At 32.5% G+C, this 26,575-nt stretch overlaps 1 protein-coding gene across 1 annotated transcript in view; it reads right to left on the bottom strand.

The window, feature by feature from the left end:
- LOC129218260 (delta and Notch-like epidermal growth factor-related receptor) overlaps positions 1–24,005 on the bottom strand; it is a 115,127-nt gene extending 91,122 nt beyond the window's left edge. Inside the window, exon 1 of the mRNA XM_054852488.1 lies at positions 23,799–24,005. Coding sequence (XP_054708463.1) covers positions 23,799–24,005 — 207 coding nt within the window. The remainder of the gene's footprint in view (positions 1–23,798) is intronic.
- Between the last annotated feature and the right edge of the window lie 2,570 nt (positions 24,006–26,575).

Genomic DNA, 26,575 nt, shown 5'->3' with positions numbered 1-26,575 from the left:
TTCAAAACGTGGGAACGATCAAATCGAAAATACCTATAAAGCTGTATGAGATAGGGTCTGGTGGGGTAAAGTGGTCATAAAATCAAGGTTTTTTAACTTAAGTGGATAACAAATAAAGGAAATTCCTTAAACATTTAAACTTTTTTTGTTGTTATTTTACATTACGTTAATGAAGAACACAATACATTGAATTTTAGAAAGAAAAATATTTATTTAAGTACTTTTATACCACTTTCTTTTCCCTATGTATTTATGACCACTTTACCCCATGGGGTGGGGGAAAGTGGTCATAGCGTGGGGTAAAATGGTCATACTTAAAAAAAGATGCAAAACCAGTATGAATAACCATATTATTTATATATTTTGGTTATTTATAATGATTAAACTTATAAACATGAGTATATGCATGTATACACGAGTACATACGTGCATACATGAGTATACAAGTATATACATGAGTATATGCATCTATGCATTAGATGCGAGTTCTGTACATGTCTAGTCGAGTATATACGTGTATATCCGAGCATATACGTGCGTACACGAGTCTTCACGAATATATGTGTGTCATGTGGAAATGTGTTTGGTAGAGTATAAACGAGTATTTACGCGTATTGACGTATATATACCTGTATAGACGAACATCATGTGCATGAATGTATATCTCTCGAGAATATACGTATATACACGATAATATACGAGTATACAAGTACATATACGAGTATACACGTACATGTACGAGTATCACGTACATATAAGTGTACATACGTACATATACAGGTATACACGAGTATGCATGAATATATGTTTATATGTCTAATGCGTATATGTATTTGTATACACCAGTATGGACGTATATATGTACATATAGTTGTATATACGTAAATTAGGTGTATACACTAGTATCTGCACGTCATCAAATGCTTGTATGTAGGTGTCATCTAGTGTATGTATTCACGATTATATATTCATGGATATATCAGATGATTTTATGCGCGTGTATACTCGAGTATATAGGTAGGTGTTCAAGTATTTACCTGTTACGTGTTACGCATTTCATGAGGCTCCACCCCCTGCTCGTTCTGCTCGACAACCCCGTTCCCCACCAGCGGCGGGTGACAATTCATGCCTTTAATGTTTTTGATGATTTAATAACCGGTCCCTTATTTCCGGTTACCTAAGTATAAGAGGGGTGAGACAGGGCGAAATGGCTTCCCCTGAATCTCCTACATCCAGCAGAACCAGTATTGCCCTGGTAGACGTTGCCAGTCCGGAGGAGATTGGGTTACAGCCACAGACAGAAGCGCTCAGAAATTAATGCTATAGAGTAGGCAGCTCTGCCCCTGCTCGTTTCGCTCGCCAACCCCGTTCGTCCCCTGCGGTGACTCGAAACCGACTGCGTTTGACAATTATTAATTTCAAGTTTCTTCACCCGGATATCCGTCCCCTTAAGGTTTAGAGGGGTGAAACCGAACGGAATGGCTTAATCTGGACGTCCTGCATCCTACGGTAATAGCATTGACATGGAAGACATTGCCAGTGCATAGAAAATATGTTTAGATACGCACAAACAGACAGACGCGCAAAGAAAATAATTGTAAAGATAAGCGAGTATATACGTGTATAGACGAATATATACCTATATAGAAATATTCTTGTAGACACCCATGTAGGTATTTATTGGTACAATTATGTAAATGCCCTTTTTTAGTATACTTGTAACTCTAAATACAGGTGTATAATCGTTTATATACAGGTAAAAGCACGGGTTTACACTCGTGTTTACAAGTTCATACTCGTGTACACACGCATATACGAGTATATACTCGGGCCGACATGTATACCCACATACAGACTCATGTATGCATGTAGTTACATTTATGCTTCTCCATGCCCGTATATACTTTAGTATACAAATATATAGTATACGTATATACAAGTATATACACGTGTCGGCGCGCTCATATACGTATTTACGTAAAGCAATGTATTTATTCGGACATGTGCATCTATATACTATTATACGTGTTTACGTACAGATATAGTAGTATCACACGCATGTGTTCGTAAATTAAACTTTATTTCACACCATTTACTCTAAAAACAATACATGTTTAGTGAAATGAATATTTAATTAATATCTGCTTTGTACGTTAAGATTGAGTGACAGTAGGGCAACGATTTATGTTAAGCCTAATTATATGACCACTTTACCCCATCTTACTTGAATTGCTCTAAAATATTATGTAAAATAAATACAGGTAGCTGCTAAAGAGTAAGTGTTCTTGAGACATGTAGGAAGCTTCCTGTGCCGTCAGTTTGTTCGAAATTCACTTAAACAAAACCATTTCCCTGAGAAGTTAAAAGAGCTGTTTAGATTTTTAAGTTTTTTCATATGCACACAAAAATAATTTTTTTTTACTGAATAAAATATTGGCAGTTGTAAAATTTTGTATTGAAAATGTAGTTTCTAACTTCCCTACTCCAAAATAAAAAAATTATACTTATTCGAGCATTTATTTCCATGTTACAGCCATTTATTTGATGTATGACCACTTTACCCCATTGACCACTTTCCCCCACCAGAACCCTACCAAATAACTAACTTTTTACTACATATTATGATTATTTGAAAAATTAATTCTCTGCATAAAATAAAATAAAAAACAAACAGTGGTTATACGGTATAGGGATGTCAAGGTCATTAGTATGCATGTTTAAACTATCTTTCATTTTTTTAAAGACCTGATCCGTTTTTAAATCAATTTTTCAAATTATGAAAAATTGATTTGGCTTTAGACACTATATTTTATTGTAATGTCTTTTTGTTCCAATAGATGGCAGAGCATGTTGCGTAGTTTCTATTGATTTAAGTTACGCAATCTATTATTTTAGCAATCTGAGTAAAATTAAACTTCCGTACTTGAAAAAGAAAAATCCTTTCATTATCAATTTTTCATTTAAAATCTTATTCAAAAGCGAATATTTTTTCCTCCTGAAGTGCGACAAAAATTGTTTTTGTAACGGATAAAAGTTAATACTCGGCATGTGCTCCTTATATATTCTGCTTGTGAGATAAAATTTTTTTCTCCCTAATTACTGCTTAAGAAGATCGAATAGAACCATTTCATATCGGTTTTAAAACAGCTAATATGCATTGCAGGATAGTATTTTGAATTTTTTCGTTATTGTTTAGCAAAAAATAAGGTTTCGATGGACGAATTTAAATTTACTAAATCGTCTTTGACGTTGGAAATTTGGCTGTGCTTATTTTATTTTAGCAATTTTGATAGTTTAAAAAAAAACTATCATGAAAAATTATTTATAGTAATGAATATTTTAATAAAAACATTATTTATTATTTTTGACCTATTTGTTTTCGGAAAATATAATCAAATTCACGTATTTAAAAATCTTTGAAGAAAAGCGTGAGTGAACATTTTCTTGTTGTGTGTTTCTGCACAGATGAAGCAGCTTCATTATCGCTTTAAAATAGCCATCATGAATAAAGTAGTGCAGTTGTTGTTCCTGTATAAGGTATTAAGAGCCAAATGATTTCGGTATTTTTTACTAAATAAGTGTTTTCATTAACAATATGAGAACACGAGAAGGGTCGTAGAAAAAAGATATATATATATATATATATATATATATATATATATATATATATATATATATATATATATATATATATATATATATATATATATATATATATATATATATATATATATATATATATATATATAATCTGAAATTTGCACTTCTCAACGTCAGTTAGAGATACTGATACCAAAAATGGTTTCCTATACCTAGTAAAATCAAAGAGGATGGAAAAGTAATAAATTTTGTAGAAACGATTTCTCCTAATTTCCGCATAAGAGAAGAATTAATTGAAGAAACTAATTCCCGAGTCATCCCTGTAAATGGTTCTTTTCCACTGGAGCACACCGATTGTAAGAAAGCACACATGCAAAGGTATACGGAGAGGAAGTTGTCAGTAAGACATCTTTTGCGTAATAGATCCGCAAAAGGTACACATACAATGAAACAAAACAGTACAACTTAAAATGTCTTTTACTACAAAAAACTTATTCCTATTGCTTTATACATCTAAGCCTGAATATTTGTTTTTAATTAATTTTTCCTAGGCATATTTTCTTTCTTTTAGATAATTTTAGTTAGATTTCCTTCAAAGAATACTACTGATATAATGAAATATTTCGAATGTAACGTGAATAAGCCTTGCAGAGAGATCACCTGCATCTTTTTTAAATGAACGAAGTCGTTCAAATGAACGAGTTAAATGAACGGATCAAAAGAATGAACGGTCCTATGGTGAACGGATCATCAAAAATAACGACATTGCCCACCTCTAACACACACAGACAAACGCGAACAGGTTTTAATATTATAGGCTATTAACTCAGACTACAAAAAGCACACAGTTACCTAAGTACATGATGCATTTTTTGAGTAGATTGTAGTAAGGGAACATCGGGCAATGTGAAATAACGGGACAAAGTGAAATGGTGAAATATTAACTCTGCTTTTAGCTACACCTATCTGGTATTATTTTAACTATATAGTACCATATGTAGTCTATTCTAGACAGGAAAAAAAACCCTCCGAAGATTAAAGCATTTGGTAATGCAAGCAATTTTTAAAAATTGATAATCAAATTGTAATATTTTGTTGTAAGTCAAAAATTATTTTTGTTGCTATAAAATGATCAAGTTCTTGTTATTAACATTTTAAATACTAGTTGAGACCTTCTAATATTCAATGCAGTAAAAATTTAGTTAATATTGAGCTTATTTATATTTTGTTCATTAATCACACAGATTAATTAATAAAGTTGTATTTATTTAAATAATAAAGTAAGAGCTGATCAACAATAAATTTAACTCGTACACACACTACCACTGAAAATCTCCCGAACACTATGTAGTTGCCATCTTTATCACCGAAACAGATGAAAGAAATTAAAGCGCATGAAATAAATAAACAAGGCTTAACTAAAGACAAGAAAGAATTAAACAATACTTAACATATTTTAAATAACGGTACAATTAGTCAAGTACATACAGGGCAGAGTGGATGGGGAAAAGTGAAATAGTTTTTTGATTTACTCACTCAATCACTTAATATAAATCACTTTCGTTTTCATTTATTAATTAATTTATTTACATTCCTTCATTTAGTAATTCACTTATCTATTCATTCGTTTACTTATTTTCTTATCCATCCATTCCTTTACTCGCTTATTTATTTTTCTTCATATAATAATTGATTTATTCATTTAATTATTCGTTTATTGTTTCATTATCTTTTCATTTATTCATTCAACCTTTTATTTACTGATTCTTTTGATCAAAAATATGTTTTAGAAGCGAATAGAAAATATTTCATTAGAAAAATGTTTTATTTTTCGCTTTGCCCCATGAAAAAAGAAAAAAAGACTGAAATTTACTGCCAAAAATTAAAAAAAATACTGTTTCAAGCTTAAGTTTTGTTATAAAATACAATTTTCTTCATTTATGCTCTGTAATTTTCAAAACCAATTTCTGGTTTGTTCATTTTGAAAAAAACTCAGCCATCTTACCCATTTCACTTTGCCCCACATTACCCTACTTGAGTATAAATGCACCAATATAATAAACGTGTAGCCTTGACATCCTCCAATGTTGCTTTTTTGTTGAGCTGAGGCAATATTGTCGCCAATGAGCAATATATTTAAAGCAAAATAAAATTATCTAAAAATAAGAGAAAGCAACAATTTAAACCAATCACATCTAAAGCAAATTACATACAGCTTATCACAAGTAAATGAAGCAATTTTCTTTAAGTGCTCCCTAATGAATTACATCCTTTACAGTAATGCGAAAATGCTGCTTTAAATTACAATCGTTCTTGTAGCGAACTACTTTGTTTAGAAAGAGGAAAAGAAATAATGACTTCTCATTTACAAGAGCCACACCTTCACACGATGATCCCTTTAGAATTTCAAATGGAACGTATCCGTGTTCCAAGACAAATGCTTTAAAAGAATACGGCATTGGAAATGATTAATGAGCTCTTTGGTTTTAGCAACAATAAGTGTCAATGGATGAGATTTAGAAGATTAATAGCGTGCTGTTTACCGGAAGGCCACACCTGCTTTGGCAAACAAAGTTTATGCAATTAAAGAGGTAATTTACAAGAGATGCTGTTGTGTACGCAATTTTTGAGTGCGTAAAGATTTTTGAAACAAAATTAATATTGTTTATCAAATATGTTAGTGAGAATTCATTGATTCATATTTTTTGGTATGATACTGTATTTTACACATGAAAGCATTGGAATTTAAGAAGGTTAAATTATCTTGAAGACAATAGTCGATTTTTCTTTACAGCAAGTTGCATAAATGGCTACGTAGCGAAATCTCAAAACCATAGGGATACAAAATATTTTTGACAAAGAAACCTACAAGTATTATTTAAAATATTTCGCCATTAATGAAGTAATTTTACTTATGCATTTTTGGTTAATATTTTAGAAAAATATAATTTTTCAAGATTGTATTTAGTACTTGCATTTATCCAAATGAAATATAAATTTTATCTCGCCCAAAGATAACTGCGAGAAAAAAATATGCGTTAAAAGAACTGAACATGAATAGTTTATATAAAGTTAAATAGATAATTTGCAGGAAGTGCCATTTACTCGTACGTTGTTGTGCATGCATATTTTTAGTGTGTAAGCATCTTTAAAAGAGAATATTTCCTGTTATTAATAAATGCACACGAGTTTATCGAATCATATTTTTTTACTTCCTTTTACAAAAAAGGAAGTATTGTATTCGCGAAAAATTTTTTAGTCAAAAGTCGACCTTAATTTCCATTTTACTCATCCCCAACTGAATGTTGAGTTTTTTTTTTTCGACTGAACCACACGTGGATAAGTGCCTAAGAACGTATAGACACGGGAAATATTCATTTTAACAATTCTCGAATTAATTACAACGAGTTTTCTCGTGACGTTTGTATGTACGTATGTGCGTATGTATGTCGCATAACTCAAGAACGGTATGTCCTAGAAAGCTGGAATTTGGTACGTGGACTCCTAGTGGGGTCTAGTTGTGCACTTCTCTTTTTGGTTGTATTCGGGTGTTTCTAAAGGGGGCTTTTGCCCCTTTTTGGGGGGAAATCATTGTTAATTTCGATGTAAACTCAAGTGGTGTTATAATTTGGCGGACACTTGGCCCCAGATTTTTAGCCGCCAAGTTTTGTCACCAACTTGGCGACAAATTTGGCGATTTATTTAAATTTTTTTAAAAATCTGGTTTTAATTTGGCCACTGTGGGTGATATCTAGAGAGTAAACCATTGAATCACATTAAAAATGCCAATAATGGGGATATGACATTAAATTGGAGTAAAAGGAAGTCATGTGATGCTTCCTTTTACTCCAATCATCACTCACTCATCAGCTCGTTTTCTAATCATATACACTCAAACCTGTTTTTGTGCGGTAGATAGAAATCACATAAAAATAATCGCATAAAAAAATTGCTCAAACTTACGTTATTAAACACTCGTTTTAAAGATAGGTTAGTAGATAGGTAGGTAACCAATTGAGTCTCAATTTGTGAAATTTTCATAGACCGGACAAAAAAAAAAAAAAATCGCACAAAAGCAGGTTTGGGCGTAGAAAAATAAATGACTTTTCGTTTTTTTCCCGTACGAGAAGAATGAGTTACTCAACTGGAATTTTCCAAAAGCTCCATCCCTCTAAATGGATATTTTCTACTAGAGCATGCCGGTTGCCGGCTGTAAGAAAACTCGCGTGCTTTTTACAATCTGTGTGCTTTAATTGTTAGAAAAATTGTCGCGGAGGACACTTGTGGATTGCTTATTTGATTTTTCCTCAAAGCATGTTGTTTAATTTGCCGCATAGCAAAGTCTACGAAGCATCGGAAAAACCAAGTATTTTTGCTAAAGAAACACAAGATTACTATGCTACACAGTTTTAGCATTATTAAAAGTTTTAATTGGGCATTATCGGTACGCATTAAAAAAAAAGTTTTAAAAACTTAGTACTAACTGGTATTAATGTGAGATGTACAGGGGTGTATCAAAAAGGATCATTTGATTTGGCATGTCTATATTTCGAACAGTAATAAACATATGCAATTACAAATTTTTTTGGATGAAAGGGGAAACTGAAAAAGTTCACAAAATCTTCATCGTCCATCATTTTATCAAGAACGAAGTTACAAAACTCCACGCATCGTTCTTTGTCACCTTCACTAAGAGCTTGCAGTAATTGAAGTCTGTATCCTTTCATGCATAATCTTCGACGTAGCACACGCCAGACGGACATCGTAGGCATGTTGAGCTGTCGAGCAGCGTGGCGAACTGATTTCTGCGGGCTGCGTGTGAAACAATGGCGGACGCGCTAAACGTCTGCATCGGAGACTCTGGGACGGCCCGGCGATTTGCCTTTACACAGACAACCTGTTTCTTGAAATTGTTCATACCATCGTCTAATGCTCTGTGATGTAGGAGGATCAACACCGTACTTATTACGAAAGTCACGCTGAACGGTTATTACAGACTCGCACTGCGAAAAACGTAGAACACAAAATGCTTTTTGTGGTCCAGACGCCATTTTCACTAGAACTGAAGTGGGCGTTCATTCAAACGCGCTGCGCTACCTAGCGGGAACCATGTAAAACTTGAGAGTTTCCTCTTTCCAACAGTACGTTGTTGGCGCCTTTAGCTCGAAAAACAGAATAGTTATGATTTTTTGAAATCGGATAATTCTTTTTGGTGCACCCTGTATATAACTTTGGTCTCTCCCTCAGATATTTGGGAGAAAAAACAAATTTTGAGGAGGATGGTTTCATGGCAAATATCAAGAAATATACCAACATAACAAGAAGTTCGAACTAAGTAACATCGTCTGCTTCGTCAAAAATGCCCCTGCTTTTCCCATTGGCATTTTAAAAATTAATCAGCGTCTATAATGTATGTGCTGCATTAGTTAAAAACATTTAAGACATCATGTTTGTTTTTAATGTATGGTAAATTACGCTTTTCTATCCAACGTTACATGTCTGTCTTTGTTCCTATAATTTTTACTTCCTTTTACAAAAAAGGAGGTATTGTATTCCCAAAAAAATTTTCACTCAAAAATCGACCTTAATTTCCATTTTGCTCACCCCCGAATGAATGTTGAATTTTCGACACGACCACACGTGCATAAGTGCCTAAGTACGTAGACACGCGAAATATCCATTTTGGCGATTCCCGACTTAATTACAACGAGTTTTCTCGTGACGTCGGTATGTACGTATGTATGTGCGTATGTATGTCGCATAACTCAAGAACGGAATGTCCTAGAAAGTTGAAATTTGGTGCTTAGACTCCTAGTGGGGTCTAGTTGTGCACCTCCCTTTTTGGTTGCATTCGGGTGTTTCTAAAAGGATCTTTTGCCACTTTTTGGGGGGAAATCATTGTTAATTTCGATGTAAACTCAAGTGGTGTTATAATTTGACGGACACTTGGCGATATATCGTCAGTCTTTTGGTCGACAAGTTTTGTCGCCAACTTGGCGACAAATTTGGCGATTTTTTTTTTAAATTTGGTTTCAAATTGGACATTGTTGGTGATATTTAGAGATTAAACTATTGAATCACATTAAAATTGCCAATAATGGGGAAATGACGGTAAACTGTAGTAAAAGGAAGTCATGTGATGCACACATCAGCTCATTTAAATACTCGTATTTAGGAAATCTGAATGAATAGTGTGATGAGAATATAACCGAATAAATTGAAAGCATACTTTTACAAGTATACAGTGAAAGTATACAAAGAAATATAAATGAATACACCGAAAGTATAGCATAAATTACACGTAACGCAGCTATAAATGGATAAGAGAGGCATTAATACAATAATCATGCTCTTTAACGTGCCCTTTTTTCGAGTTTTATGTCTGCCAACGTTTGGTAAATTGTGTACTATGAAGCACGACTTCTTTGTAAAGAAATAAAAAGTTTCCTATTTTTGACGAATACAATAGAAAATATTTTTTAAAGCATGAAATGGAAATATAAAATTACTTACATAGTTGATACAATAAATGAAAAAAAAAAAGAGGTTATGGATGATGAAGCATTCGACAAAATTTGGACAAAATTCACTTTAACAATGATAATATTTTCAAAATGTCTTTTTTTCAATATCAATTTTAGCACTTTTATAATTTATTCTGTATAACCGGAATTTGGAAAATAGCGTACAACAATACCTTCATGCTGTGAATTAAGAAGACATTAAAGTGAATTATGAGAACACTATGGAGACAGAAAACACAAATGTTGTCATTTGATAAAAATAGAATCTTACTAAACTCATTTAAAACTACTGAAAGAACAAACGTTTTGATTGTACGATGCGATCAATACAAAGGCAAGAGCTAAGTCTAGTTAATTATATTGCTACCATCCGACTGACTTCCTTAGCAATGCAGTTTTATGAAATCGATAGTGAAATTTGGAAAAGCAGTTTCACGTATTTTAAAGCCGTTCTGTGAAGAAAACGTAAACATGTTGAAAGGTTAAATTAACCTAAATTTATTTTGTGATTTTTCCAATTCAATCCAATTCCATTCAATGAACACTATTAATTATTTTTTCTGTATTTTTATCAGAAAAATACTGCCCGGAGATAAAATGCATTGCTTTTTTGTGAGTGTATAACGAGCATGTCTACAAAGCAACAACTTTAAAATGTATCTAAAATTATTATAACTGCATGCATTAAATTTTGTGAATTTTAGAAATGCATTTAATTAAATGTGTTGAAATAATGCAAAGGAAGCAATGTTTTTTTATCCAAATTGAAAAGTATCTTTTAAACCAGGAATTCTAAATCTGGAATTTTTCACGCGTACACTAATTTCAAGGAAGGCGTTAGTATGTAAAAAGTAAAACAAACTATAATTTTCGCAAATATGTGGCCATATGTGAATATCAAATATCAGTGCCAGCTCTCTCATTAATGGCGGAAAAGCAACTGGCCGACACGCCAACCTCAATCAGATACCAGATTATCGCCAATAAGTTTGTACTTATTACATTATTTCTTGGATTTCATATAATCTAATGGTAATATATCCTATTATGTGTTATTAAATTTTGTGTTATCTAGTGATGTGTTATTAAATTTTGTGGGTGAAGTTACCGAGATTTTAATTTAATTATTAGCTTCAGCTATTCTAACTAAGGTTTCTAATCCCGCTCCGAATTTAGTGCCCGGGATCTCGCGGAATTGACTTTATTCTTCTAAAAAATAAATTTTTATGACAAAGAGGAGGGGGCAGGGAGGGCTGCTTTTATTACTTGAATTCTATAATTCTTGAATTCCGTACAGCAATTGTAAAGCACTACAAAGTCAGATCCTAATTAGCAATTATCGTTTGGTAAGCAAAAGTGTGCCGTTCGTATGGTATGGTAAAGTTTTTTTTACTCTAAAAATAATGCGCATGATGGAAACACGTGTTGTGGCTCCACTACAATTGGTTTTACTAAAATTAAACAATTGTGGACATTTAGAAAAAGATAGGCATCAACTTCATCACCTTCTGAAATAGATTTTTCTTTTTTTATGCTGGGTGGTTGCCCCTCACGAACTGCAAATTTCGTACCAAAACGATGTCTGTTGTATATGTGTTTTGCTGTATCCTATATAACTTGCATCGATATACCTTTGTTGCTTCATTAAGTTGTTCATTGCATCAGTGAATTTGATTCATTTCTGCAAAGAGCTAATACTGCTTGATTTCCCCATTTCACTAAGTCGTAGTGTCATTAAAAGAGTGTTTGGATAACTTCGCTAATTTTACCTCTCACTTTAAAGAGGAATTCAAAAAATATGAGCAGCTTGACTTACTGCACTGCCGTGAGAGTCATCCTGCGTTTCATACAAGTTTCTGCCACCCCTTTAAAAGTCGTGCTGAATCTATAAATAATTTTCAGAACTTTCATTGCTTTCTTCTTTTGTATCTTAACTTTTTGTAACTTAAAGGTTTTGTGTGCATTATTAAAGCTTACAAAAGGGGTCCAACATTGCATTCAGGCTACTCAGTTGGCTTTAGAATGTGTTTACTTGCTCTTCTTGCAGATATACGAGGAAGAAGGTTCAAACTTCAGATGATTCATGTGAAAATAATCACTTTATGAGCAGCTTTAATGAAATATATATATATATATATGTATATATATATATATATATATATATATATATATATATATATATATATATATATATATATATATATATATATATATATATATATATATATATATATATATATATATATATATAATATATATATAAACTTAAGCACTGAAAAACGCTTGAATGGAAAAGAAATTGCAGGATTGGGAGTCCCGCGCTATTGAGAGCGAAATCCCGAGGGATCAATCCCGCTAGATATCCTGCAGGATCCAGCGGGATTTGGGATCCGGATTTCGGGATTGGAAACCCTAATGCTAACCCGCTTAAGTTTCCGATTGTACTTATTGTAACTTATTGTACGAATTGTGTATTAACCACAAATAAGGGGGAGGGGCATGACCTCATGTAAATGTTGAAACAAGTGTTTTCAGGAGAACGTTTAAGTAAATATCCACTAAGCTTCGTGAAATTTGACAAAAATGTCCACATTTTAGAAAAACATCTCTCTTTTCCAGATATATTTGAAATCTTCGATTGCAACTATACTAAGATACTTACAGCGCAATTCTTGTGTATTTATGCACAAGCTTTATTGATTCTAGATTTAAACAATTTAGTGTTTTGTATAAAAATTGCTTTAATATTCTTTTAATGTTTTTGAAGTATAAACTTTACATTTCATTGTATTAAGCAGGTTATTTAGAATAAATATTAAACGAAATATAGATCGGTTTGGCTAATGCTTTCAGATTTTTTTCTAGCGAACAGTGATCAAAAAAGCCAAAAGGGCTAATATTGACCAAACCTTTCAACCCTTGTTCAAATGGTGGAGTACAGCCTAAAAGGTTAAGAGCCCCTGCTGTAAACATTTTGCAAAAAAATACTGAAATAACGGGACTGTAAGTTAGAATACACAGAAAACGCAAGACTTGACCATTAAAAGAAATTTTCCTTCAAAATAATTTTATTCGCAGGTAAGTTTTGTGGTAAAACTAAATGTATAACGTTATACACACACACACACATTTTGCTTAAATGATGTAAAAATAAATGTATAATACATTTTAAATGCTTTGAATACATATTTTAAATGATTTGTTGTAGATGATTTGATACACATGATATTAAATAATTGAATTAATTACTAAACTTGTATTCTAAAAAAAACCTGTAAGAGTTGATGTTTTAACTGTTTTTGAGTTTAGTTTTAAAAGATTATTTTAGCTAACTATTTCTAAACAGAAAATTTGTAAAATCCGTTTCATTTCTCTTTCCGCTTTCTATGAGTATTTAAAGCCTATTATAGCGTTGCAATAAGTATTATCTAGGCACAATTTTATAACGTTTTAGATAATTAAGATCCTACCGAAAATGTGCAAAAATTGTAGTAAAAGCCGCCTTTGCGACAGAAACAAACTGCAACATGAATAATTAGTGCCGACAGCTATTATCCTAATTGTATAACACAGAAAACACGATAGAAGGTACAACCTCAAGCACTTGATATTTCATTAATAAAACGGAATGGTTTTAGTAAGTAATATTCTTGCACAGAATGGAGGAAAAATGCGCATGTTTTGGAAGTACATAATTGAACCTAACTAATGTAAGATAAATTGTCTAAATAAATGCTACTGAATAAATATAAATACATATCAATACTAATATTATAAAGAGAGAGTGGATTTTTGTATGTTTATATGTTCGAGGTAATCTTCGGAACCATTGCAACTATTTGAAAAAATCTTTCATCACGTGAAAGATGCATTCTTACTGAGTGACATAGGTTATATATTTAATTTCGTGTGAGAAAACAATTCACGTTATGAAGATATTTCAAGCCTCAATAGCCATGAAAATGTCAATTAAACATAAAAAGCTAAGTTTGATGGCAACAATCATAAAACATTGTATCCCAGACTTTGATCCTCAACCGTATGAGCACATCATTGCTGATACACAAGTAATAAAATATTTGACTGTAATTTGTATGTCAACAGGCATAACAAAACGCGGTTGCATGTTTTTTTACCCGACTACGCGTGCGCGACGCAAAGGAGGGTAAGTGTTTATCAGTCTATGTATGTATGTCTGTTCCTATGAGGCGTTCTAGGGGCTAAACGCCTTGGTCAATTTTGTTAATTCATACGTCAATCGATTTGTCTTAACCTTGGGAGTGTCACTAAACACATGACAGTAATCAAAATTCACCATATCAACAACCAGTTGCCATATTTTGTCAGTTCGGGATCGGCGCACGTTTGGTGTTGCCCACTGTGTCGCACGCTACCTGTGTGCGACAAATGCAGGTAGTTTTCGCTGCCTGAATTTTTTTGTTTACTTAAGTCTACTAATTGGGATCTCAGGACACCCTCGCTCCGGATGTATTTTCCCCTCTTTCTGATGTAAATTCTTTCATGTGTTCTTTATTTGTATTCTGTACTGTAATAAAAAGTATACTATGCAAGACACTCAGATTGTAGTCCTCATCAAAATAAACCCGTGCAATAAACACCAAAAGAAAGAAAGTCTACTAATTCGATTTTCATCTTTTAACATGTTGCTTTTGTTTTTGCTTTGATTCAAAGGACTGAATTTCGAGAAGTTTACTTTTTCGACAGGCTTTTTTAGTTTTGCGAGAAAGATTTGACTGACGACGTTTCCGATTTCGCGTCATCATGAGTTATACAGGCTGTTTATATAGCTGTGCTGCGGTTAACTTAAGTTCGCGCATTTTTGCCAAAGGTCAAACACATGCAGCTTTAAGCGGAGTTAAGTTCTAGGTCCTTAGAGGGACTAATTATCAGTAGTTTAGACCACCGCAAGTTACTTAATAGACCTCACGATACAAACAAAAAAAATTGACGCAATCTTGTCAATGAAATGACAAGATTGCGAAATGTACCGTATCATAATTATAATAACTAAGTCAATGAAAATTAACTAAAAAGTGTCAAATAAAAAATTATTAAATAAAAACAAAAAAACTCGACTGCGTAAAAACCAAAAAAATTAAAGAGAAAAAATGTATAAGCCCATTAGTTTAGAATGTTATTAAGTACTATTGAATAACTACACCGTTAAAATAGTTTTATAACCGTACACAGATAAGACAAATCATAAATTCAAAAGCAGATTAGAAGGATCAACAGTCGGGGCTCATTCAAATTTTACGGGGTTCCTTAAATCAGAAAGGAATGGGCTGTTGATCCTTCTATTCTGCTTTTGAATTTATGATTTGTCTTATCTGTGTACGGTTATAAAACTACTTCAACGGTGTAGCTATTCAGTAGTACTTAACAACATTCTAAACTACTGGGCTCATACATTTTTCTTTTTAGTTTGTTTGATTTTTAGGCAGTCCGTTTTTTTGTTTTTATTTAATAATTTTTTATTTGGAGAATAATAACTCCATAAAATAATATAAACATTTTATGCAAATATGATCCCCCATTAAAAACATTACAAATAGTTATTAAAAATTATTCTCACGTTAAATATTATAAAATAAAAGCTATTTTCAAGAACGTCCTCCCAAATTAAAGACAGTTACAAGATATCTTTTAAGAATGTGAAATCTAATTTAAGACCGCATATGTTATTTTTTCTAAACGCGATTTCACCTTCAAGAATATTAAACGTTGTTTTTGAGCTCGTAACTATACGTTCAAAACCATAAAAATATTTTTTCGTACCCTGAAGTTGCTTCTCAGGGTAATTTTCTTTGTGTGATTAATTCCTTAATAAGTATTCGTACCACGTTTTGGAGGACAACGAAGTCTAGCCAAATTGCTAATGTTTTTTAAAAATAAAGCTCGAAACATATTATGTTGTCAAAGAATCGACTAAATTGGACAAATATATATTTATTTTTTTTTATTTGAAAATTACTTTTTATTTCAACAAAAAATTATAAAAAGAATTTCTCGAACCCTATGTTGTAAATGCAATTAATAAAACTTAACTGTTAAATGGATATATATATATATATATATATATATATATATATATATATATATATATATAATATACTGTTCAAGTTCATTTAGAAGCATCAGGAGTTTAATAAAAAGAATGTGTTATTAGATATTGTTAAATTCTAATGTAACTACTCTATGCTGTGAGCTTGAAAAATAAAATAAAGCATTTAATCACTTATTTCAAGACTCTAGTCATCAATCACTGGGAATGTTACTATTTTTGGTGCTTTCCTGTAGTTGTTACAGCACACAAGTAGAAGTCGTAAGCAATTCAATCTGCTAAAATGGTGAATGGTAATGCAGCATAACTGTTGGGACAAGTTTTGAAACCTTAAACGAAACAGTACATTAATAAAAGCTTTTATTCACCAATTAAATACTTTTATTAGTCCTAAAACGATTATGTTTTTGCGTAATTGCTTTACTTGGGGGACGTTAGGTGGGGATTTATTTACAAACCTTGTCATTCTTATTTAACAAAACACTGTTGGGCATACGATTAATGGGTAAAAGTTCATGTTCTACCTTATGAAAAAGATGTTTAATCTTTTTTAAAAAAAAGAAGAAGAAAAACTTAGGTAAAACAGGGCTAGAAGTTTTGTTATAAATTATAGCATATTTTTTTCGTCCGTGACTCGTTTACATAAAGGGAATTTGAAGTCTTACACACCCTTTTGCATTATTAAATCTTTTACTTTGGCAAGAGTCCAGGCTAAAACCAACAATGTTACACTAAACGTAGGGTGAGAAATTTCCAGCTATAAATAACCTTTCATTCGTTTCCTAGTTAAAGACTAATCCACCTATTATTTCTTTGCTATATATATCCATACATATATAACCTCTTTTTTGACTTAATTACAAAATAATGTTCTTCTTTTTTTGAGTTTCTGATCCATGAATATTAATTAGATATTCCATTTACCATTTCTAGAGGAAAATTAAAGAGGAAATAAAAACTGAAATTACAATAAATTGTTTGAGATTTTTTGTAACACTATGCATAACTGCTGATACTATTTATATTTTACGGAAAATAACACAATTATGGTGAAATTGTTGTATTAGGAAACATTCTGAGCTTTGAGATGCCTCTTGTAGAAGAAACGACTAAAGGTCAAACATTACGTCAAACACATTGAATGCGGCTACATTATTTTCATTTGTGTAAATTATCGGACATAGGGTAAAAGTACTGAAAATGGGGTACCTTTTGTTTTTTGCCACCTGCAACTAATGTGCGAAGTGTAAAAGTCAGTATTCTCGGCTTTGGATCACGTGAGTTTGAAAGCTTTAAATAAACATTTTAACTATGAATTTGCATTTTAGAAAAAAAAAAAAAAAAACGGAAAAAGGTTTGTTTACATGGGATAGCTCCTATTATGCGGTACCACAAAAACAACTTTAGAAAACAGGTGTTTGCATTTCATAAATCATTTACATGCACTTCAAGCAAATAATACTCTTTTTTTTTCGATTTCCAGCAAATATATATGAGCCTATTTAAGGCATTTTTGCCAGCAAACCTACTGTTCACCCCCTGATCATTTCAAGATGATGTAACCACAATGCACACTCACAGCACTATTTTCATCGTCCCTTTCACACCTTCATTTTTTCTTTTCTGAAGAAAAACGAACACTTTCCGCCCGATATTGTGTTTTTTACTCTATATCGCGCTGTTCTACATATTGCACTTTTCCAACCGAATTTTCATCTTAACCACATGCATTAACTACACATCAAATCAAATAAATACTGAAAAACACGTACTTAACGTATTTTACCAGACACTACAGAAACCTACAGCACAGAACATTTTATAATATTTGCATATAAAGCTATAATATGTAACTTTTAAGAACAATGCGAATTGTTTACTAAAGCACTGCATAAAAACTTTCGGCATTGCGAAACGAGTAAGCACCTATAACCTTCCCAACTGAAGCACAGACCCGTTGTTTCACACACAGGTCACAACACAAATCATCACCTATTTGACAGCCAGTTGTGACATTCTTCTCAGATGTCACATCATAAATAAAGCATTTTCCAAGGAAGTACCGTCATATTGGGTCGTTTTGTCTTATATACATGTAGATATAATTTAAAACTGTTGTACAAAAATTGAAAGAAAAAATTTGACTTAAAAAACGACCAAATATGCATGGTTGCGTGTTTCTGGGGCCTTCCTTCATGAAAGATAGAAAGAACCCTGTGAAGTAGGGCTTGGTCTTTCCCCTGATAACGTAAAAGTCCTTGCATAACGTACTATCTTTGATATTATTATGTATTTGGTAATTTAATACTTCAATATAGTCGGTCACATTTATACTCTGAAGAAGAGCAATGAACGTTCTTTGCAATTACGCAACTGTCGTATTTTAACTTTATACCATTCAGACAAGAAATTGCCGGTTTTTGAAAAAATAACTGCAAAACAGTTCATCAGTTTGCATACAATAAGTTATTGGTTTTATTTTTGCTGGAGCTCCGTTGAAACATGTCGAAACCTTTAGCATTTTTTTTTTTTTTTTTTGAGCACTGCAGTGCCAATACTTAAAAATCTTAGCTAAGTTTTTTTTTTAAGTACACGATATTGAAAGCCACAACTTTTGCAAGGCTACTAAAAGTAAGTAGTAAAACACACTATTTTGTTGCTCAAACATCATACATTGCAGTTGAAATTTCTCAGTCTATATCCGTCCTTCCCCTGCTATTCTCAATAAATTTGGTAGCTAGTGCAGTTGTAAAACAAATCTGATGATTTGACTCTACAGCAAGGTTGTTCCCTGTCATATATACCGTCATATATCGATATATATCTACTACTGCGATAATGATATTTAGTTTTCTATCCGACCGATATATCGTTTGAAAAAAAAATACGGGACTTAATTACGGAGAAATTAAATTCTGGCTTAAAAATACATAATCTTTCATAGCTCTGTGTGATGGGTGAGTGTTTGAAATTTCAAGATATTTTCTGCAGTCTTCAAACAAATGTTTAATTTTGAATTTGGTCCCTTGATACTCAAGAATTCACATATAGGGCAGTTTTCGTTCGCAATCGGACCTCCCCCCACTCCCACCGGAGGTTTCCTTTTACGAATCCACAGTTTTCCTCCGATCTTTACCAAATTTGGATCAGCGATTCTTTGATGCTTAGGAATTTTCATAGGGAGTTTTTCGCCTACCTATGAGGGAGAGGATGGGGTGCGAAAACACCCCACGGAGGTTTTCCTTATGCAAATCCAGTTTACGTTGGATTTTTGAAAAAAAAATTGCATAGAGGTCCCTTGATACGCACGAATTCACATATTGGGCAGTTTTCGTTCGCAATCGGAACCCCCCTCCCCCTCCCACCGGGGATTTCTTTTTACAAATCTAGTTTTCGTCGGATCTTTGCCAAATTTGGCACAGCGGTTCTTAGATGCTTAAGAATTTTCATAGAGAGTTTTTCGCCTACCGGTAAGGGAGGGGGTGGGGTGCGAAAAAACTCCAAGAAGGTTTTCCTTATTCAAATTCAGTTTACGTCCGATTTTTGCAAAATTTTGTTAAGAGGTCCCTTGATACTCAAGAATTCACATATAGGGCAGTTTTCGTTCGCAATCGGACCTCGCCCCCCTCCCACTGGAAGTTTTCTTTTACGAATCCACAGTTTTCGTCCGATCTTTGCCAAATTTGGATCAGCGATTCTTTGACGCTAAGGAATTTTCTTCGGGAATTTTTCGCCTACCGATGAGGGGGGGGGGGGCAAAAACACCCCACGGAGGTTTTTCTTACACAAATCTAGTTTACATCGTAGTTTTGCAAAAAATTTGCAGACAGCTCCTTTGATGCTCAAGAATTCAATTAGGGTAGTTTTCGTTCGCAATGGGGGCCACCCTCCCTCCCACAGGGGATTTCTTTATACAAATCCACAGTTTTCGTCGGATCTTTGCCAAGTTTGGCACAGCGGTTCTTTGATGGTCAGGAATTGTCATTGGGGTTTTCGCCTACCTATGAGGAAAGTGGGGAGTGTGCGAATACACCCCACGAGGGGTTTTCATTATGCAAATCCAGTTTTCGTCGGATTTTTTTCCAAACATGGCGCAGCGGTCCTTTGATGCTCAGGAATTCACATAAGTTATTTTTCATCAAAATGGGGTGTATGGGGACCACTTTAAGGATTTCGCCAGAAATCCAGAATGATTACGAAAAAATCCTGTGATGTCTAAATTTAAATTTTGAATCATAAAATTGTGCTTTCTACACATTGACGGGAAACGTTTATGCTATTTTTTTTCTTCTTTAAACCTGACTGTTAAACATGTGCCATTAGACAAAACTTTTATTTTCGAGTTAGACTGTGCAACACTGGATAATGCAGCTAGTGACATATACATTAGTAAAGGTATATTTCATAGTTCTGTGTGCTTATTGGGTGTATGGTGTGATTGTTTCCAAAATTTATAGCTGCATTCTGTAAAGATTTATTATTAGTATTTTACTTAATGTTACTGAACTAAGAAGTAAAAAGTCTTAAAGCAAGAGCTATTAAATGACTAAAAATAAACTATTTAAGAAGTCAATGCGAAACATAGTTCAAAGTACATTCAAATTATTGAGACTGCTCAAATTGAAAGATTAAAACAAAATATTGAATTGAATATTTAGAACTTTTTCGTAGCGAAACACTTTTGTCATGCATTGAGCTATACCATTTGCACGCCCTCACCCCCAGGAAAGTTTTGAATTAGGGAAATTATTGTATTTATTATATTAGGAAATGTTTTTTGTTGTTTTTCGATATATATTAACTCGAACTAACTCGAATTAACTCTAAACTATAACCCTTCCCCCCCAAGAATATATCGATATATCAAAAATATAGATGTTTGGAGAGCGATATATCGCGGTATTAAAATTCTGATATCGCCCAGTCCTACTTTACAGTGGTGGTGAAAAAAGTGTGGTACGAGGTGCTATCGAAATATGGTCATGTACCCAAATTATACATCTGCGTTGAATTTAAGCTTTATCTCCCAACTGTTATTTTTGAATTCTAATGAACAACAAGTTCTACTTTATTTTGTGCTCTTTTTAAAAGTCTTAGAAAGATGATATATTCATTTAGTACGTAACTCTGTATGATGTAATCTAAACTCGCATGTTACTTTTTACCAAATCGGTATTGCTTTTTAATCTTAACTCCTTTTATTTTAAAATACTACTTAAAACAAGAAAAACTGATGCATTAAAAATATATAACAAGTGATTAATGAATAATTTGACTGACCACGGGACACATTTCAATTGTGAATGATGAAAAATTTTGATGAAGAAGTGACACATGCTCATATGATTAAATATATCTTTGGATTATTATAATGCAAGAACATATAATCGTAGACAGTTTATGCCAGTAACCATCGTGTAAACTCTTTTGCTTGAAAATAAATTTATACTCACAGAAAAGTTTAAGCATTCTGGCATCCTTAAAATAAAAAGCTCACAAGAGAAGAAATTTGCAATAAGTGAAACAAAAGGAATATTTGTTAAAACAATTACAGTCGATGTGCACAAATAAAAAATACCAACATTTTGTAATAAACCTGATAAAGATATAGCACTAAGGGTGCATGCTACATAGATTTAAATTTGGATTATAAATTACTCGATTAAATATGCTAACAGTTATACAAGCAGTCGATCCAGATATTTAGTGAGATCCATAGCAATGCTAGATTTCTTGTGTATAAGTATTTATCACTAACACTTTGCTCTATTTTGTCCTAGCGCTGTATAAAGAACTTAATTGAAACCTTTTTACCTATTTTCAAATAGTTGATTCCTTTGTCTTGAACCCACTGATTTAGTTTAAAAGTTCCTCTTTTCATGTTTAACCTTTATTGATTGCAATCCTTTGTTATATGGATTGAAAAGATGCTTTGTTATTTCCAAAAGAACGAAGGTAAATGTTTTTAATGCATTACTTTAAACTTAGTTTAAAAAAAATCATTTATTTCTATTGGATGGTTTAAGTAGGACATTGCATAATCATTCTTTATTTTCTGAATCATGGGTAAAAAAAAACATTAAAAAAAAAAAGCGCGACACATTGGTCGTGTTACACACGATTATTAAAGTATTAAAAAGTACGTATTAAAAAGACATTTTTGAAACTAGAGAAAAAACAAACATATGTTTCTAGTATATTTTATAAATGCAGACTTCCTACATTTTTCATCAAAAACAGGTTATTTGCTCTCGTATGCAACTTTTTGAATTGAAGATAGAATTTAACTGATCGCTTTTCCATGAAAATAATTTGTTTAAAATTTAAATCCTAAAAAAAAAAAAACGAAACCTTAGCAAAAACATACACTATTTTAGGAAAGATTCACACATGCAAGCATATGTTCGGTTTTGTCACACATACATGTTCGGTCAATAAACATACTACTCTTTTCATAGTATTTGCAGTCCTTTTTTTTAGTGCAAGAAGCTCGCAGAAGTAAGTATAGTCTAAGGTTAGTGCACAAATCGTAACGTTAGTATAAATTATTAGTCTTCGTGAAAATCCTTCAAATGGACTTTGACAGCTTTGTCTTAACATATTTGCTTTTTCGGACTTTTTGAAATTAAACTGCTTTTATTTTTCTTTAATGCAAGATTTCGGATTTATTTAACGTTATTCACAAATGAGCTCTTTATTGTACGCATAATCTAACTCTTTGAATGGTTTGAATTTAGAACATGTGGCAAACAAATGTAAAATGAATTTAACTTAATTGTATTGGAACCAACTGGAACAAAGCATTAGTAATTAAAACTGATATAGTATTTTTTTTGTATTTCTGACAGATATTTTTAATCAAATGCATGCTTGTGCTTAATTTAGAAGCTATAAAATTAAAGAATATAGGAGGACGATCATTAAAATTATTTTGTGAATAGATGAAGAAAAATCAATTATAGCTGAACGAAGTTTGAGAAGAAAAGTAAATTCTTACAATTATAAAACTGTTTAAAAATAAAATCAAACCGAAAATAGACAAGTTGTTTAATGAAAATATAAACTAAATACACACTCATTAAGATCCGAGAGTTCTAAAAAGTCAACTCTTATCTTATTTATAGTAGTAAACAAGTTAATATCTAAAACCTCCAATAGCTTTTAATAAACTTTTTTAAAGTCTGCATAACTTTTTTTTTTTTGAAAATCAACATAGCAAAAACAGAGTATTAAAAAGGCAAAAGTCAATGCATTAGCATTTAACTAATTTATTACAAATGCATACTTTTTTCGTTTTTCTTTAACTTTATTTCGAAGACAGATTACATATTTGCAAAAAAAAAAAAAAAAAAAAAATTAAAAAAGTGGGAAAATTTTAAAAAGAAAAGTTGAATATACTGTAAATATACGCAGGATGTTTGATAGTTTCTATTGCACCTAAACTATTATTACAGCAAATATTTTAATTCATCCAATTATATAAAATGACGCAGTTTATATAACTTAATATAAATAAATAATTTACATCGCGAAAGGAAAAAAATATTTGTGATCGCAAAATTATTATCCAAATATTTCAAAAGACTTACATTGTCAGCTGTGAGGAATATATTATGTTCTGTCGTATAGTTCTTCCATTTGACCTGTTCCTTTTCGGGGGTAGGTGTCACGCACATGACAACGCCATGATTCGTGGCCGTGGCTACGTCCTTCTTCTCCTGGTGGATGGCATTTGTGGCAACTCTGACGAAACTGAGCGCTGCCACAACCTTCAAAAGAATTACTTTGAAGCCCATGTCGGCAAACAATCTCTGAAGAATACAATATGACCGAGGGCAAAACAGATTCTTGGAAAGATTGTGGTCATGGACGACTAGAGTACTGCATCTGGGTAAGAGCACGCTTTTCAGCTCAGAGGATGCGCTGAGAAGGATGCGTCGATCGATAGCCGGAGCTACACCCACACCGCCCCTTCTTGTCCCCTCGTGTTCTTTGTTCGCATAACCCCGTCAATACGGTTGTCCAAATGTTCCCTGACCCCCTTATCTGGCCATTTGCTAATGACAGCTCTTTCGGTGAGAAATAAAAGTTTTTAAGTGCCTCTCTGAAGAAGGGGTTTTTTGACAAATCCTTTTAGATTTGAAATATATCTTTGGCGCTTCGATTTCGGAATTTTTGACGTTTAGCGATGCATTATATCTATTTTTCCCCATCAATACCACGTGTTATGACAAATTATTACCTTCACTTGTTATTATATCCCTAAATATCATTAAGAAATACTTAATTAACGACATTTTTCCATATAAAATTGGAAAAAAAAAGAAAAAAAAAATCGAATTCAGAAAGTTTGGCTCTTAAACTATGGTTTGTCTCGCATTTTTTCCTGAGTGACAAGCTAAAGTAAATGCTACTCAATGATTTTTCTAAAATTAAAATGAAGTTGTCTTTTTCTTATTTTATTTGTGCTTCGTATCCAGGGCTGTGAAGTCGGAGTCGGAATCGAAGAGTCGGAGTCGGGCCGATGTTGGGGTGAAGGAGTCGGAGTCGTTAAAGAACATGCCGACTCCGACTCCGGGTTTCTTTTTTTCTTTAATTTTCACCGACTCCATTTGCATTAAAAAAAACTGAGTACCAATTGGTTGGATTACATGTATAAAAAGCTACCAATATGAAAATAACTGTCATTGGCAACCTGCTGGTTCGATTATTTATCGAACTTTCTGTAGCCGTCCCTTAGTTAGCTTGTTTTATAACTTTAACTAATAACAACTGTCAGCAAACGGTTTTGTTGCCTAACATTTTCAAGTAATCAATTTCAAATAATTATAGTAGTATTTTTTTTACTTCCATCTCAGTTATAAAATAGTAAAAGGAATGTATCCCTTGAGCAAGTCGGGGTCCGTAGCTCGGGTGGAAACTTCTAAGAGCGTTCGGCAAATTCAAAAAGGTTTTGGCGCGTAAGCACGAATCCAAAAGATCCGATGAAATATATCTAATGTTTTCCAAACCTAAAAAATATTTCTATAAGCTTAGTTCTTATTAAAAAGTATGAAACAAAATAAATATAGCAGAACCTCTGAATAAGGGACACTACGGATGCCAGACAACTTGTCCCTTAAATGGAGGTGCCCCTTTTTCGGAGGTAGATGAACTGATGCATGCTCTCAGTATAATTTCATAATAAAATAAACTAATAACATGTAAGATTAAGTAATGAAAAAGTTTCATATAGAGTACTAAATACAATTCAGAATTATTCAAACTGAGGAAAAGAATATTAAAATTTTATCAACAAATTTGCAGTATCAAAGTTTTGTAATTTATGTTCATAAATTTCAATTTTGAATTAATGTGTTACATGGATTTATTTGTCATGACATTTGATGTCAATGCAAAAAACTGTGATCACATTTCAAGTGTTCTATGCAAAGCTTGTCATGGGCGGCTATACCACAATCTGTCAGAGCTGAGCAAGCTGAACATAAAGAAGTTGAGGAGAGCGAAAGGCATGAATGTAGATATCAGGAAGAAATTTAGAATACATATTTGTTTATTTGCATGTTAATGTCAAGACAAGCTTGAACCACTTAAAAATTTTGAACAAAAAGTGAACCTCTAATTCCTATAAATTCGATATTTCTAATGCTTTGTGTGTGTGTGTGTGTGTGTGTGTGTAATTTATCTCTGTGAATGTTCTTTAAATAAAGTGTTCTTTAATGAGAGGAAAATGCATGGAGGTCCCTATTCAAAAGTACTTGGACCAGAAAAAGTGTACTTTAAATAGAGGTGTCCCTTAAAGGAGGAACTATTGTACATCATTTCTTGGTTACAACACTTAATAATTGCAGTTAATCTTAAAATATTAATATTAAAGTTAATTCTAAAGCAGCCGATAATATTTAATTCAAAAATTGAGCCTCTAATTCCTATAAATTCGATATTTCTAATGCTTTTTGTGTGTGTGTGTGTGTGTGTAATTTATCTCTGTGAATGGTCTTTAAATAAAGTGTTCTTTAATGAGAGGAAAATGCATGGAGGTCCCTATTCAAAAGTACTTGGACCAGAAAAAGTGTACCTTAAATAGAGGTGTCCCTTAAAGGAGGAACTATTGTACATCATTTCTTGGTTACAACACTTAATAATTGCAGTTAATCTTAAAACATTAATGTTAAAGTTAATTCTAAAGCAGCCGATAATATTTAATTCAAAAATTGCGCGAAGAAGAAATATAGGTATAGTAAGAGCTATTCGTTCGAAGCTGTATACCGCCGCATTTTGTGTAAAATGTGCTCCAGACGTCCATGTACTCGCTCTCTCCATGCAATATAGTGCCTTATTTTCGTTGAAATTTTATAGATGAAAT

The sequence above is a fragment of the Uloborus diversus genome, chromosome 3, assembly GCF_026930045.1.
Source record: "Uloborus diversus isolate 005 chromosome 3, Udiv.v.3.1, whole genome shotgun sequence".
NCBI lineage: Eukaryota > Metazoa > Arthropoda > Arachnida > Araneae > Uloboridae > Uloborus > Uloborus diversus.
The sequence above is the reverse complement of the archived record's forward strand: the minus strand, read 5'-3'. Positions and strand labels throughout refer to the sequence as shown.